At 49.7% G+C, this 17710-nt stretch overlaps 1 protein-coding gene across 1 annotated transcript in view; it reads right to left on the minus strand.

The window, feature by feature from the left end:
• LOC127586934 (autophagy-related protein 2 homolog A-like) overlaps positions 1 to 17710 on the minus strand; it is a 180832-nt gene that overhangs the window by 95987 nt on the left and 67135 nt on the right. The window contains 5 exon segments of the mRNA XM_052044963.1: positions 1758 to 1921; positions 4699 to 4841; positions 13014 to 13176; positions 14608 to 14701; positions 15092 to 15356. Coding sequence (XP_051900923.1) covers positions 1758 to 1921; positions 4699 to 4841; positions 13014 to 13176; positions 14608 to 14701; positions 15092 to 15356 — 829 coding nt within the window.

Raw genomic sequence — 17710 nt, forward strand, 5'->3', positions numbered from 1 at the left:
CCACTCTATCTATTCCTCTTAATCTGTTATACACCTCTACCATGTCTCCTCTCATCCTCCTCCTCTCCAGAGAGTAAAGCCCTAGCTCCCTTAGTCTCTCCGCATAATGCATACTCTCCAAACCAGGCAGCATCCTGGTAAATCTCCTCTGCACCCTTTCCAACGCCTCCACATCCTTCCTATAATGAGGCGACCAGAACTGGACACAGTACTCTAAGTGTGGTCTAACCGAAGATAAGGCGGCACGGTGTGCAGCTACAACAGCTGCTGCCTCACAGCTCCAGCGACCCAGGTTCGATCCTGACCTCCAGTGCTGTTCATGTTCTCCCCGTGACTGTGTGCATTTCCCCTGGATGCCCCATGGAGTCATCGGGTCACACAGCACGGAAACAGGCCCTTCAGTCCATCAAGTCTGTGCCGACCATCAACCACCCATTTACACTGATCCCATTTTATTCTCCCCTCGTTCCCATCAGCTCCCCCCCAGATACCATCACTCACCCACAAACTAGGGGCAACTTACAGCGGCCAACTAACCCACCGACCCCACACATCTTTAGGATTTGGGAGGAAACCGGAGCATCCACAATCCAACGACGTGCGGGGCCGGTGGGTTAATCGTCAGCTGTAAGTCATCCCCCGAGTGTTTGGGGAAGGGGTAGAATCTTGGTGGGGTGGGGGGGGGGGCGGACGGGGGGTGCGGAGTTGATGGGAATGTGGGGAGAATAAAATGGGATCGGTGTAAATGGGTGGTTGGTGGTTAGTACAGACACGATGGGCCAAAGGGTCTGTTTCCATGATGTATGACTCTAACTCCTTGAAGCTGGGGCACCCGGGGTGGGGAAAACGCACACGGTTGCAGGAAGAACATGGACAGCACCGGAGGGCAGGATCGAACCTGGTTATAACTGCAGAGAGTTGTGGACACAGCCCAGCGTGTCACAGACATCAGCCTCCCCTCCTTGGATTCTGTCTTTACCTCTCGCTGTCTTGGTGAAGCAGTGAAATAGGATATTCTCTCTTCTCTCCTCTTCCATCAGGTAGTAGATACAGGAGCCTCAGGGCATGTACCACCAGGCTCAAGGACAGCTTCTATCCCACTGTGATAAGACTACTGAACGGTTCCCTTGTACAATGAGATGGACTCTGACCTCACAATCTACCTTGTTGTGACCTTGCACCTTATCGCACTGCATTTCCTCTGTAGCTGTGACCCTTTACTCTGTACTGTTATTGTTTTTACCTGTACTACCTCAATGCACTCTGTACTAACCCAATGTAACTGCACTGTGTAATGAATTGACCTGTACGATCGGTACGCAAGACAAGCTTTTCACTGTACCTCGGTACAAGTGACAATAATAAATCCATACCAATACCAACTCTTCCCCAGCAGCCTAACATGGGGCTGTGGTACAAGATAGAGTCAGCGTAATACAGCACAGAAACAGGCCCTTCGGCCCAACTTGTCCCCATCTGCCTGCGTTTGGCCCATATTCCTCTAAACCGTTCCTCTCCATGTGCTTATCCAATGGTGAGGGATGGAATAAGACTGCCGGTTTAATTCCATGTTCTCCTTTCTCTTTCCCCGTAACACTGGGGAATCGGTCTCCCTGCCCTGCCTACATTGCTTTAGCCATCAAATACCTCCTCTGTGCAACCTGACACGGTCCCTTCTCTCTGCCTGTTGTGTACTGCACCCCGGAAGTTAGAAGAGCGCGTTTAGGGGAACGTGGTGCGTTAACCGAGGCCCTCACCCAGTCTGAAGGCCGACTTGCAGAGGCGGAAGTTGTCCTGCGCGAAAGGCAGCCCTGGCACGTAGCTCAGCATCAAAGGGTTGAGCCCAGCGGTGTCTGCGCTCTGTGCTGCGCTGCTTGAAGCCGCTGCAGTTGGCGTCCACATCAGCAGGTCGTTATTAAATCTGCCATTGAAAAATAAACAGGACAGCATCACAAACCTTTGCCCTCTTCCTCCCTTCGTGGATTGACCTTCCTGCCCGGAATGGGCATTCCCCACAGGTCCTTCCAAGGTCACGGCAGGGTTCCGTCCCTGCGAACTGGTTGTGACCCAGATGGTTTGCAAGTCGGAAATGTGACCACAAACCGAATTCCCAGGCGGCAGGAGATGCCTGCAGCCCCTCAGCAGCTGGCAAATCCATCCCACCAGTCTCCCTTGTTTGGGTGTGCGGGCCGTACATAGGTCAGGCGCTTGTAACCTGGCGCGGAGGTGTCCTCTCGTCACGGAATGGGACAGCTATGCAGTTAATGAAAGGCTCAGGCCCCAAAGATGTTTTGAATGGTCACTGTTGCGATGTAGGAACTGTGACAGCCAGTTTACACAGGCACAAATGGCCATCTGTTTTCGAGAGGTTGCTTTACAGATAACATCAATGGTTCTACTTCCTCAGAAGGCTAAGGAAACTCAGCATGTCCCCAATGACCCTGGCTTTAATGATGAACTCTTGACCTCAAAATCTACCTCATCAGGGCCCTTGCACCTTATTGTCTGCCTGCACTGCACTTTCTGTAACTGTAACACTTTATTCTGCATTCTGTTATTGCTTTTCTCTATGTTAACATCTACCTCAATGTTCTGCAAGCCATCCATACAGAACATTTCAAAATAACTGACAATAATAAACCAATTCCAATTTTTTACAGACGCACCATAGAAAGAATTCTATCTGGATGCATCACAGCTTGGTAAGGCAACTGCTCTGCCCGGGACCGCAAGAAACTGCAGAGAGTTGTGGACACAACCCAGCGCATCACGGACACCTGCCTCCCCTCCACTGACTCCGTCTACGCATCCCACTGCCTCGGGAAAGCAGCTGACGTAATCAAGGACCCCTCCCGGCCCGGTCATTCTCTCTTCCCCCCTCTCCCATCAGGCAGAAGATACCAAAGCTTGAGAGCACGTACCACCAGGCTCAAGGACAGCTTCTACCCCGCTGTTATCAGTCTCCTGAACAGACTTTCATACGCTAAAAGGTGAACCCGCAATCTCTCGATCTACCTCGTCGTGGCCCTTAAACTTTATTTGTCTACCTGGACTGCACTTTCACTGTACTGCAGAACTATATCCTGCACTCTGTTTCCTTTTTACTACCTTGATGTAACTATGTATGGAAATGATCCATCTGGATGGCATGCAAAACAAAACAGCTTTTCACTGTCTCTTGGTAAGTGTGACAATAACCAACCAATACAATACTGGAGCAGAACAGCAGAAGTAATCCTCCAGTTCTTACACCAACAGCACAGGGGATCATTTACATCAGCCCCAGAGGGGAAATGGATCTTGGTTTAACATCTCTGGCAGTGCAGCTCCTCCTCAGCACCCGGGGTTCAAGGCTCTGGAAGTCAAGGGTAGGGAGGAACACTTCACCCCCTACATGAGCTTCAGTGCCGTGACTACACCGTGAGGCTTTCCCTGGATGTTAGGCTATTAAAACATTCACCTTTCGAGTGTGGTTTTTGCTGATGAAATGGCTCGACCACCTGTGTTCAGTTAAGTCAACTGCATGTGGGAGAAGGAACGCTCAGATCCTTTATTAAAGCAAAGGAGGCCATTTGGCCCCTCGCCTCTTGTACCAGCTCTGTGAAAGAGCTCTCCAACTAGACCCACTTCTGCTCTTTCCCTGGAGCCCTGCAGATGATCCTTTCCAAATACTGATCCAATTCCCTTCGGAAACCTCCCATTGAAACTCCTTCCACAGCCTTGTCGGGCCTTAAGTTCCAGGTCACAACAACCTCCAGTGGAGTCACTCATTCCCAGCTCTGCTGATCTTGCCACTTGTCTTCATCTCTTATCTTCATGTTACCATTCTGTAAGTGCAGGAAGCTTCTCCCTATGTATTCCATCAGTCCCCTTGTAAAGTGACCTTCGCACGGAAACAGGCCCTTCGGCCCAACTTATCCATGCCAACCAAGATGTCTATTCAAGCTAGGCCCACTTCCCTACCCATATCCTCTAAACCTTTCCTATCTATATACCTGTCCAAATGTCTTTTAAACGTTGTAATTGTACCCACCTCTACCACCTCCTCTGGCAGCTCGTTCCACAAACCCACTGCCCTCTGTGTGAAAAACTTGCCCCTCAGGTCCCCTTTCAAGCTTTCCCCTCTCACCTTAAATTTATGCCCCCTAGTTTCAGACTCCCTTATCTTGGGGAAAAGACTGTAACCATCCACCTTATCGATGCCCCTCATGATTTTATAACCTCCATAAGGTTACCCCCCCCCCCTCAGTCTAGGGAAAAAAGCCCCAGCCTCTCCTTATAACTCAAATCCTCCAGTCCCAGTAGCATCTTTATAAATCTTTTCTGCACCCTTTCCAGCTTAATTACTAAAACTGCGCACAATATTCCAAGTGTGGTCTTGTACAGTTGGAACACCACGTCCCAGCTCCGGTACTCAGTGCCTTGACCAATGAAGGCAGGCGTGCCAAACGCCTTCTCCAGCACCCTGTCTACCTGTCTCTCCACTTTCAGGACTGTATGCCTGTACCCCCAGGTCTCTCTGTTCTACAACACTCTTCAGGACCCTACCATTTACTGTCCAAGTCCTGCACAGATTTGCTAAGCCACTTCTTACTCGCCTTAGCTTTTCCAACCCAGCTTCCGACCCCTGGCCTTGGCCAGATGGTGCCTACTTGGAGGCTTCAAACATAGACAAGGAGGGCGTCCCCTGAGGCTCACCTGTTGTAGACGCTCTCGTAGAATTCCTTACTGGGAAGCAGCAGGTGCAGGGCGGGAAGGGTCAGCTCCAGGACGTACCGAGAAGTGGCCAGCGTCTGAGACTGGAACTCTGCCATCTCTTCAGGGTCTCCCGGGATCACCATCTGTCAATCAAAGTCAGCAGCCGTCAGAGCTTGCCTCCCTCTCAGTGTTGGGGTAGGGCACGACTCCAGTGGGGTGGGAAGTGACTCCCGAGTGGTTAGTGGGATGGTGGATTCAGGGCAAGTGTCAGCCACTTGGCTTATGTTACCTCAACTGATACAGAAACAAAACATAGTCAGAGAGTCATACAGCACACAAACATGCCCACCACACCCATGGGATGGCTACACTAATCCCATCTGCCAGCATTAGGACCCTATCCGTCTATGCTTTGCCTATTCAAGTGCCTGTCTGAATGCCTCTTAAACACAGTGATTGTATCCGATTCCAGCCGTTCCACACATTCCAGATGCCAAACACTCTTCTGTGCAGGAAAAAAACTTGCCCCACAGATCCCCTTTAATGTTAGACACACTCAGCAGGTCTGGTGGCACCAGTGGAAAGGGAAACAGGATTTACCGTTCCAGGTCTAAGACCCTTTGTCAGAGCTCTCTGTTTCCAGGATGTTCTGCTTTGCTTCAGATTTCCAGCATCTGTAATTTATTTTTGGGATTTTCAATTGCAGCTGGTTGGTTTATGGGATGGCAAATTCACGTTCAACAACTGCTAGGGGACAAACTTCAAGATAATAATGACAGCTGATTACTTTAGATTCATAGAGTTGTACAGCACGGAAACAGGCCCTTCGGCCCAACTCGTCCCTGTTGACCAAGGTGCCTTTCTGACCTGGTCCCATTTGACTACGTTTGGTTCCCTTATACGACGAGATGGACCCTGACCTCACGATCTACCTTGCTGTGACCTTGTACCTTATTGCACTGCACTTTCTCTGTAGCTGTGACACTTTGCTCTGTACTGTTATTGTTTTTACCTGTACTACCTCAATGCACTCTACTAACTCAATGTAACTGCACTGTGTAATGAATTGACCTGTACGATCGGTATGCAAGACAGATTTTTCACTGTACCTCGGTACAAGTGACAATAATAAACCAATACCAATAAACCTTTCCTATCCATGTCCCTGTCCAAGTGTCTTTTAGATGTTGTAAGTGTACCTGCCTCTACCACTTCCTCTGGCAGCTCGTTCCACATACCCACCACACTCTGTGTGAAAAACTTGCCCCTCAGGTCCCCTTTAAATCTTTCCCCTCTTGCCTTAGATCTTCCCCTCTAATTTCAGACTCGCCTACCCTGGGAAAAAGACTTGTTATCATCCACCTTACCTATGTCTCTCACAATTTTACAAACATTTATAAAATTACCCCTCTGCCTCCTTTGCGCCCATCCAGTCTCTAAACCTTGTGGAGTATCAGAATTACCTGACAGGCATGAATTGAATCACTTCACTCAATGATAAATTCCTTCGATAGAGGATTTCTCGGAATAAGAAGGCACAAGGTATGGTCATGAATGACAAAGGCTTCCTGGTACAATCCCCTGTATTTATACAATGGAACTCTGATAATCTGCATCCAATTGCTTGGAAATCCCAATGGTTTGGCATCTGGCTCATTCATTAGTCCAGGGTGTGGGCGGGGTGGGAGGGTGGAGATGGGGGTCGGGGATCTGGAACATGGATCGGTCTGTGAAACGTACAAGCTGAAACTCACCGGGATTCGGCTCCCATTCCCTTTAAACTCACCAGGTTCACTCTAAAAGAAAGTGAACTAAGTGTGCGCTGAACTATTAATAGGAGTAACATCCAATAGTCTGGAAAATCTGCTGTCCTGAAAATACTGGGTGTGCCAGACTATCGGAGTTTTAACCCCCTTACACAGCATGTTGGGACAGTTCCTCTACATGAAAAAGCCACTTGTTGCAAGCTGTATCTGTTGCTGAGGTTTCTACCTCTTAATTCTACCCCTTCCATTATTTTCACTTTAGCATTTCACTTTGCAGAACTAAACTTTGCACCATTCTGCTGTTTTGTCGCTGTATTTATTATTACCATGTATAGCGTTTACTCTGTGAGCTTCGCGTTAGCAAGGAATTTCATTGCACCTTGGTGTAGATGACAATAAAGTAATCTGAAGTTTCACTTTACAGGATTTGAGACTTGGACCGAGAGCGGGAGAGTTTAAAAGAGGTAGGTCTCGGGGCTTGCTTGCAAGTTTCACTTTAAAGGAGGCATGTTTGCAACTTGTTAGTTGAGAGTTGATTGGCTGATTAGCTAATTAACAGCAGCCATTAAAAAGAAAGTAGGTCAAGCAGAGCAGCCAATGTGACAGTGGTCCAGTGTAGGAGGCTTTGGTGTGGAGTAGCCCAGGGTTTGGGAGTGAGAGTGGATCTTTAAAAAGGCTTCAGTGAGGAGGCACAGGTAAGGTCTTATTTTGTTGTTGATCCTCAATACTTGATTCAGTGTAGGCACGATGGTGGTTAGGGCAGTGGAATGCTCCTCCTGCAAGATGTGGGAAGTCAGGGAACCTCATGGTCTCCCTGATGACTACATCTGTGGGAAGTGCACCCAGCTGCAGCTCTTGACAGACTGGGTCAAGGAACTGGAGCTGGATGTATCTGGGAATCTGAGAACATCATAGATGAGGCTTTTACGGAGGTGGTCACACCCAAGATACAGGCTTCAGGTAGATGGGTGACCACCAGGAAAAGCAAGGGGAGTAAGAGGTCTGTGCAGGGTTCCCCTGTGGGCATTCCCCTCACGAACAGGTATATACTGTTGAGGGGGATGTTCTTTCAGGGGTGAGCAGCAGTAGTTAGGTCTCTGGCACTGTGACTGGCTCAGAGGGAAAGGGTGCAGTCAGACAGGGTGATAGTAGTAGGAGACTTTGACAATGAGGGGGACAGACAGGAGACTCTGTGGCCAGGGAAGAGAGGCCAGGATGGTGTATTACCTCCTGGGTGCCAGGGTCAAGGATGCCTCTGAGCAGCTGCTGAACTTTCTCGAGGGGGAGGGCCAGAAGCTGTTGTACACTTTGGTACAAATGCCACGGGTAGAACCAGGGATGAGGTCCTCCAGAAAAAGTATATGGAGTTGATTAAGAAGCAGGACTTTGAGGGTGGTGATCTCTGGATTACTTCCAGTGCCATGTGCTAGTGAGGTCAGAAATGGAAGAATAGGCCTGGTGAATTTCTGGCTGAGGAGCTGGTGCAGGGGGCAGGGATGCAGGTTCTTGAATCATTGGGATCTCATCTGGGATAGAGGTGACCTGTACAAGAGGGACCAATATCCTTGCAGGGAAATTTGCTAGTGCTACATGGGAGGGCTTACACTAGGTTGGTGGGCTCTGAGCAGGAGCAAGTCATGGGGTAAAGCTGTAACCAGTGAGAGCAAGTTTAGTAATCAGGATAGCCAGGGAAGGGAAAGGAATACTCTGTTAAACTGCATTTCTTTCAATGCACGAGGTTTAACAGCTAAGGTGGATGAACTTAGACTGTGGATTGGTTCGAGGACTGGGATGTTATAGCCATAACAGAAACATGGCTGAGAGAAGGGCAGGACTGGCAGCCCAGTGTTCCAGGATACAGATGCTACAGGTGTGACAGAGGTACAGGTAGATGAGGAGAGGGGTGTTGCCTTTTTGATAAGGGAGGAGGTAACAGCAGTACTTGGATGACATTCTTGGGGGATCATCCAGTGAGGCCATATGGGTAGAACTTAGAAACAGAAAGGGGATGGTCACTCTTGACGACTTTTCCCCCCCATTAGTCAGCTGAAACTACTTGAGGAGCCGGTATGCAGAGAAATAACCCGTAGTTGTACGAATAATAGTGTTGTATTAGTGGGAATTTTAATTTCTCCAGTATTGACTGGAGCATCCAGTGTTAAGGGCCCCGACGGGATGGAATTTGTGAAATGTGTCCAGCAAAGTTTCCTGAGTTAGTATATAGAGGACCCTACTCAGGAGGGTGCAAGACTGGAACTCCTCTTGGGGAACGAGGTAGGGCAGGTAACGGAAGTAGCAGGTCAGGGAGCATTCTGGCTCTAGTGGCCATAATTCTAATAGTTTTAAGATAGAGATGGAAAAGGATAGGACAGGCCCACAGGTTCGAGTCCTAAACTGGAGCAGGGCTAATTTTGGGAGAACTCGGCAGGCTCTAGCAGAAGTTGATTGGGTGAGCCCGTTTGAAAGGAAAGGAATGAATGGCAAGTGGGAGGCTTTTAAGAGTGTGATATCAAGAGTCCAGGGGCAGCATGTTCCTGTTAGGGTGAAGGATAAATCTGGTAAGCTTGGGGAACCTTGGCTGACGAGGGATATTGAGGTTCTGGTCAAGAAAGAGAAAGAAGCTTAGGGTTTAGGAGGTCGGGGGCAAGTGAATCCCTTGATGACTCTAAAAAGATTAACATGGAACATAGAACAGTACAGCACAGTACAGGCCCTTCGGCCCACGATGTTGTGCTGACATTTTATCCTGTTCTAAGATCTACCTAACCCTTCCCTCCCACAGAGCCCCTGTTTTTCTATCTTTCATGTGTCTATCTAAGAGCCTCTTAAATGTCCCTTTAAGAATACTCTTGAGGGAAATCAGAAGGGCAAAGAGGGTATGAGATGGATCTGGCAGGGAAGGTTAAGGAAAATCCCAAGAGGCTCTATAGATGAAAAGGATTGGAGTAGGTCCCCTTGGAGATCAGCAGGACTGCCTACGTCTCGAGCTGCAGGAGATGGGTGAGATTTTTAACACATTTCTCCTTGCTATTTACTGAAAAGAAAGTCACAGTCCCTCGAGAGCTGAGGGAAACTAGTGGAGATGTTTTGGAGGAAATTCATATTACCGGGGAGGAGGTATTTGCAACCTTGCAGCACATTAAGGAGGATAAATCCCCAGGGCCTGACTGAGTGCATCCTCGGACTTTGTGGGAGGTTAGAGAAGAAATTGCGGAGACCCTTGCGGAGAAGATTGCTTCATCATTGGCCACTGGTGAAGTTCCCAAAGACTGGAAGGTGGCTAATCTTCTGTTTAAGAAGGGCAGCAAGGACAAGCTAGGGAACTACTGATGTCAGGCTGACTGGCCTGTAGTGGGGAAGGGACAGGATCAACCAGCATTTAGAAAGAGTCTGATCAGCGGAGTCAGCATAGCTTTGTGCATGGAAAGTCGTGCTTGATGAATCTTAGTTTTTTTTTGAAGAGGTGACCAAAAAGATAAATGAGGGTAGGGCAATGAATGTTGTCTAATAGGACTTGAGCAAGGCCTTTGAAAAGGTATGCTGGGCTGGAAGGTTAGGTTCCATGGAATTCAAGAAGAGCTAGTTAGGTGGATTCAAAATGAGGAAAGCGCAGTGGTGCAGCCAGTAGAGCTGCTACCCCACAGCCCCAGGGACTCTGGTTTGATCCTGACCTCTGGCACCGTGTGTGTGTTTTACAATGAGATGGACTCTGCCTCGTTGTGACCTTGCACCTTATTGCACTGCACCTTCTCTCTCGCTGTGACACTTTACTCTGCACTGTTATTGTTTTTACCTGTACTACCTCAATGCACTCTGTACTGACTCAATGTAACTGCACTGTGGAATGAATTGACCTGCACGATCCGTACGCAAGACAAGTTTTTCACTGTAGCTCGGTACAAGTGACAATAATAAACCAATACCAAATTGGCTCAGGTAGGAAGCAGAGGGTGATGGTCGAAGGCTGTTTCTCGGAATGGAGGCCAGTGACTAGTGGTGTGCCACAGGTCAGCGTTGGGACCCTTGTCGTTCATTATTTATACAAATAATTTTGATGTGAATGCACGAGGCTTGATCAGTAAATTTGCAGATGACACGAAATTAGGTGTTGTTGATAGTGAAGAAAGTTAACGCAGATTACAGGGGATCTTGATCAGTGAGGGAAGTGGGCCGAGGTGTGGCAAATGGATTTCAATACAGATAAGTGTGAGGTGACACATTTTGGAAAGTCAAACCAACGTAGGACTTCAATGAATGGCAGAGCACAAGGGAGTGTAATGGAACAGAGGGACTTAGGAGTACAAGTGCATAGTTCGTTGAAAGTGGCGTCACAGGTAGACAAGGTGGTGAGAAAGGCATTTGGCACACTGACCTCCCTCAGTCATGGCACTGAGGATAGGAGTTAGGACATTGTTGCAGTTGTACAAGTCGTTGGTGAGGCCGCACACGGAGCACTGTGTACAGTTTTGGTCGCCCTGTTATAGGAAAGATGTGGTTACACTGGAAAGAGTGCAGAGAAGATTTACGAGGATGTTGCCAGGACCAGAGGGCCTGAGTTACACGGAGAAGTTGGCCAGGTGAGGTCTTTATTCCCTGGAATGTAGGAGAATGAGGGGCGACCTTATAGAAATGTTAAAATCATGATGCAAAGGTAAGGTGGACGGTAACAGTCTTTTCCCCAGGGTAGGGGAGTCCAAAACTAGGGGGAATAGATTTAGGTTGAGAGGGGAAAGATTTAAAAGGGACCCTGAGGGGCAACTTTTCCACGCAGAGGGTGGTGAGTATATGGAACGAGCTGCCAGAGGAAGTGGGTGAGGTAGGTACAACAGTACCATTTAAGAAGCACTTGGATAGGTACATGGAGGGGAGGGGCTTGGAGGGACATGGGCTGAACATAGGAAATTGGGACTAGTTGGGTGGGCACCATGGACTGGTTGGGCTGTATTGCTCTGATTCTAATCTCAGCAGGACTGGAAACCAGGCTACAGCAACACCAAACGCAGGCAAATGAGACCAGGCGAGGTGGGCACCTTGGTTGACATGGACTATTTGGGCTGAAGGGCCTGTCTTCCCTGCTGTATATGACTCTCTAAATGAAAACTCAGTGGCAGGGATGGAATTGCATGTGTGTCAGGCTCCCAACACCTGCACATATCTGGACACCAGGCAACAGCAGGGATCAGCCACAAACCATCCAACACCTCAACTTGTTGGCTCAAACACTGCAAGTGGAGTACTGAAGTAGGGAAGCCTTGTTACTGCAATAAAACTCTGATAATCCAGCACACTTTGGGGATACCAGAATGGTAGGCTTTCCAGACTACTGGATGTTTATATGGGACAATAAATTAAATACATCCAGATGGATGTGATGGGCTGAGGGAGACAGGAGACTGCAGACACTGGAATCTGGAGCAACAAACAATCTGCTGGAGGAACTCAGTGGGTTGAGCAGTAATTGTTGGGGGGGGGGGGGGGGGGGGGGGAGGAATTGTTGACATTTTGGGTCAAAACCCTGCACCAGGACTGATAGTGGAGAGGGGAGATGGCCAGTATAACGGGGGGGGGGGCAGCGCGGCAAGGGAGTGAGTGGCAGGACAAGAGCCGCTCCTGTCCCAGGTGATTGGTGGACTGAGGAGGGGTGAAAAGTGATGGGCAGTTTGGAGTCCGTGGAGGGGAGATCTCCCGATCTGATGGGATCTGTAACAATGCGGGAGATAGCGGCCTAGTGTTCACTGGTGGAGTCGTGGACCAGGGGCTGGTAATGAGGAGATAGTCAAGAGCTGTTGACTGGCCTCTGCAAGGTAGAGGTCAGTCCACCAGACTACAAAAGCACTGCCCTTGTCTCTGGGTTTAATGACTAGGTTGAGCAAGAAACTGCAGAGAGTTGTGGACACAGCCCAGCGCATCACGGACACCAGCCTCCCCTCCTTGGACTCGCTGAAGCAGCCAGCATAATCAAAGACCCCACCCACCCAGGTCATTCTCTCTTCTCTCCTCTTCCATTGGGTAGAAGATACAGGACCCTGAGGGCACGTACCACCAGACTTAAGGACAGCTTCTACCCCACTGTGATAAGACTATTGAAGGGTTCCCTTATACGATGAGATGGACTCTGACCTCACGATCTACCTTGTTGTGACCTTGCACCTTATTGCGCTGCACTTTCTCTGTAGCTGTGATACTTTACTCTGTACTGTTATTGTTTTTACCTGTACTACCTCAATGCACTCTGTACTAACTCAATGTAACTGCACTATGTAATGAATTGACCTGTACGATCGGTTTGTAAGACAAGTTTTTCACTGTACCTCAGTACAAGTGACAATAATAAACCAATACCAATTGGTGTGAAGTGAATAGTTTTTGTGCTGTACAATCCGCAGCCCAGGGCCAGACTATGCATAGCTGCGGAAAGCATAGCACCCGGACGTAAATGACGGCTGGCTTGAATCTGTTCAGTGATTAGCGGTGTGGGGGAGACGAAGCTCAACAATTACAGACAGCCAACGTGAACCAGTGATGTGGCTGGCTAAAGCAAGACCTCACCTCCTCTGTTTCGTACATGGTGCGTTTAGACGAGAATGGAGAGGGCTCAGGCTGCTTCAGCTCACAGGGGCTTTCCACTGTAGAGGTGTCGAGTTCCTCGGCCTTTCCCACGAACAGGTCCCACTGGGAGCCGCTGTAGTCTGGATTCACAGTCAGTACTATCCTGCCCCATCAGAAGAACAACAGCACTCAGATGACAGTCGTCTGGTAGTGTAGTTAGCAGACACTGCTCCCCACCCTGCCCCCAAAAGTTTCTATCAGTACCAGCTGGTGATGGATTGCATGCAGTTAGCCCAGGGAATTGGGAGGGTTCTGCTATTTGACCACTTCACCTTCAGAGCCAGGCCTGGCTGTCACTTCCGGAAACGTGCTGGCACGGTAGTGTAGCAGTTAGCGTAACACTATTACAGTGCCAGCGACCCAGGTTCGGTTCCGGCTGCTGTCTGTAAGGAGTTTTTACATTCTCCTCGTGTCTGTGTGGGTTTCCTCCCACATTCCAAAGACTACAAGTAGGAAGTTGTGGGCGTGCTATGTTGGTGCCAGAAGCGTGGCGACACTTGCGGGCTGCCCCCAGAACACTCTACGCAAAAGATGCATTTCGATGTACATGTGACTAATAAAGATATCTTATCTCTCTTATCCAACCAGAGGGCACTTCCTCTTCCCTGACATTTTATCTCCAGGGCTACTGTGGCACAGACAACACCCCGCAAGACCGAAGTTGTACACCTTGCACTGGGAGCTGGTCTCGCAAACATTGCAGTTCAGTCAGCTACCATCTCTCACACGTGATGGTGTGTAACAACAAGCTGGTAAATACGTTTGTACAAAATCAAACTATCCTTCAAACAAATGCATAACTCACAAAGTTGAGCTTTCTCCACACTGTCCCATCACACACTCCCAGGGCAGGGACAGCACGAGTTACTCATAGACTAACTAAAGCTCACTCCCATGGCAGGGATAACATGGGGTTTTCAGAGTAAAGCTCCCTCTACGCTGTCCTGTCACACACACACACACCCCCATGGCAGGAATAGCCCCTCTTTACACTGGGGACCTTGGGTGGAAAGTGTTGCACAGGTTCTTGTCAGTTTACTCCCCAGCCTCCTGTCATTTCTGTGGCCAGGAGAAGACTATTATGTACATATGGAGTTTGAGAGGTTGCAGCCTCCGAGTATTTGAAGGGGCTGCTCCTAAAGTTCTGGCTGCACTTCAGCCCCACGCTCCTGACTTCGGTCACCCGGTGCGGAGGGGGTTGGATTGGTTGGGGGATCTCCTGGTCGGTTTGCTCCTGGGCCTGGCCAAGGTGGCTATTCACGGGTCTACGCGGCGGGCAGTCAAGAGTTCTGGCTGAGACAACTGCCTGCCCCACTTCCGGGGTTACGTCTGCGCCCATGTGTCCCTGGAGAAGGAGCACGCGGTATCCACGAGAACAATGTGGGGGGGGCTTCTGGGACCAGTGGGCAGCACAGGGGCTCCAGTGCGGGTCATTGACAGAGTAAACTCCCTCCACACTGTCCCCATCAATAAAATTAACTACAGAATGTTTATCTGCACAGCACTTTTTCTACAATTCACCCGATTGACTTACTTGGGAGTCGTATATTTTGTACCAGGAACTTTATCGGTTGCTTTGTTGACTCGAATGCATGAAATGCCAGGTTTCAGTCCGTCTTCGTAAATACCTGTCAGAACACAGTTTGAGATCAATGCCTGTTTTGCAACTTTGTACCTGCAAATATCATCTGCAGTGTTTTACCAGCTTAATGAGGTTTCCGATTCCAGCGGCTGACATTCCGTACAGCATCGACAGCCAAGCCAGCAGCTGCCTAGTCCTGCAGTCCCCTTCATAATCCCCCTCTTTCCTCTGATTGATTGCCCCAAACCCCTATTCCTTTGCGGTCACCTGCTCCCAACATCCTTGTGATGTTTGCGGTGCTTTGAGTCAAGGACCGTCAATAAATGCAGGCGGTGGTCGTAATCAGTCGGTGACCTCAACGCCCAAGGTGAACAAGCAGTTAGTAGTGCTTCGTAGACACGGCAGAGAAAGGACAAATGTAACTGCGCAGACTCACCGTGCAGGTCGCTGAAGCTGAGCTCGTACTTGAAGGGCTCGACGCTGGCTCCAAAATCGGTCTTGAAAGTCAGGTCCTTGCACTCCAACCTCAGAGACTCCTTCCTCACGGCCTTCTGGAACCAGGGCCTGCGCTCGGCCTCGGGGCGCAGGTCGGGCACGGGGAACTGCAGCCGGAGGTGGGCTTTGGGCGCCGTGATCCGCACAGCCGTCGGGTGCCCCTGGGCAGGAGGAGGTTCGGCCCGGACAGCGGACAATCCAGAGATCTGGAACACACGAGCAAAGGAAGTAAGAGCCAGCGGTTTGGCCTCTCGAGGCTGATGTACCTTGGCGCTGTTTTCCAGCACAGCTCCCATATCCAGAAATCGATCCAAGACCCCAGAGACTGCAGATGCTGGGATCACAAGGAAGGCGTGCCAGCGGCTTTACTTTCTTAGAAGGTTAAGGGCGTTTGGCTTGTCACCGAACACTCTAACAAACTTCTACAGATATACTGTTGGAAAGTGTCCTGACTGGTTGCATCACGGTCTGGTAACAGTAACTCCAATACGCAGAAACATAAGAAGCTGCAGAGAGCGGTGGACTCTGCCCAATACATCACGGGCACATCCCTCCCCACCATCGGGAATATCTACAGGAGGCACTGCCTCAAGAAGGCAACATCCATCATCAATGATCCCCACCATCCGGGCCGTGCCATCTTCTCGCAGCTCCCATCGGGCAGGAGGTACAGAAGCCTGAAGTCCCACACCACCAGGTTCAAGAACAGCTACTTCCCTTCAACCATTCAGTTCTTGAACCAACTGGCAAAACCCTAATCACTACCTCAGTACAGCAACACCTTGACCTTATTTTATTTGTTCTTTGTAAAAATTGTGTATAATTTGTTTAATTTGTTTTCCTTGTGAATGCTGCTTATCTGATGCTCTGTGCCTGTGATGCTGCTGCAAGGAAGTTTTTCATTGCACCTCTGCACACATGGACTTGTGCATGTGACAATAAACTCGACTCTGACTTTAAAACTGAACACAATACTTCAGGTCGGGTCACATACTTGGCCGACTGTGGCTGTGGTCGGCCCTACAAAATTGTACAGCTAACCACGTTCCCAATCCCTGGCACCTGCCACACACCTACCAATATTCCCAAGCTCCGGCTGCTTACTCTAAGCATGTCCCTGCGTGTCCAGCCACACACCTCACCACACTGCCTGATTCATTTCCCTCCCCCATCTGTCCATCGTCCCTCCCTTGTCAGGATTCACCATCACCTTCCAGCCTCCATCTCCACCTTCCCCCTCCCCACCTGGCTCCATCAACTTAATTTCTTCCCTAGCATCCTGGATGTTTCTACCTGTCACCCACCAGCCTCTCTCTACATCCCACCGCCCCCCCCCCCCACCTGCCCATCATCTCCCACCCCACCTGATTCCACCTATCACCTACCAGCCCCTGTCTCAACCCACCCCCTCACCTCTTTATACTCTGCCCTCTACCTTCTCAGCCCTGATGCAGGTCTCCACCCAAGAGGTCAACCATCCCTCTGCCTCCACAGGAGCTGCCTGACCCCGAGTTACTCCAGCAGTATCTTTTGCTCCAGATTACAGCATCTGCAGTCTGTCTCTTCACTGAGTTAACCATGTTCCAGGAAGGATTGTGGAAGACCCTCCATGGAAATTGGTAGGGCCCTGGGGAGTGTCGTAGAACAGAGAGACCTGGGGTACAGGTACATAGTTCCCTGAGAGTGGAGACACAGATAGACAGGGTGGTGAAGGTGGCATTCGGCACGCTGGCCTTCATCGGTCAGGGCATTGAGTACAGGAGTTGGGACATCACATTGCAACTGTACAAGTGAGACCACACTTGGAGTATCGTGCACAGTTCTGGTTGGCCAGCAGTAGGAAGGACGTCATTAAGCTGTAAAGGGTGTAGAAAAGATTCACGAGGATGTTACCGGGACTGGAGGCCTTGAGTTATAAGGAGAGACTGGACAGGCTGTGACGGTTTTCCCCCGAAGCGTAGGTGGCTGAGAGGTGACTTTATAGAAGCATGTAAAATCATGAGGTGTGTAGGTAACGTGGACGGTCACAGTCTTTTCCCAAGGTTAGAGGATGTAGATTGAAGGGGAAAGATTTAGAGAGGACCTGAGGGGCAAGTTTTACCACACAGAGGGTGATGGGTGTATGGAACGAGCTGCCAGAGGAAGTGGTAGAGGCGGGTACAATTCCAGTGTTTAAAAGACATTTGGACAGGTAAGGTTTAGAAGGATATTGGCTAAACTAGCTGAGGTTTGGGAAACACCCCTACTGACTTCTGGGAATCTCTGGCCCATGACCACTCAAAGTGGTGAAGGAACATTCAGGATGGACATGAGTACTGGTACGGTAATTCCCATGCACAGGAACACAAGAGGCTGCAGAGTAGTGGAGACAACCCGGTCCATCACGGGCACAGCCCTCCCCACCACCGACAGCATCTACAGGAGACGCTGCCTCAAGAAGGCAGCGTCCATCATCAAGGATCCCCACCATCCGGGCCGTGCCATCTTCTCGCAGCTCCCAGCGGGCAGGAGGTACAGAAGCCTGAAGTCCCACACCACCAGGTTCAGGAACAGCTACTTT

Source organism: Pristis pectinata, chromosome 38 (assembly GCF_009764475.1).
Source record: "Pristis pectinata isolate sPriPec2 chromosome 38, sPriPec2.1.pri, whole genome shotgun sequence".
Lineage (NCBI taxonomy): Eukaryota > Metazoa > Chordata > Chondrichthyes > Rhinopristiformes > Pristidae > Pristis > Pristis pectinata.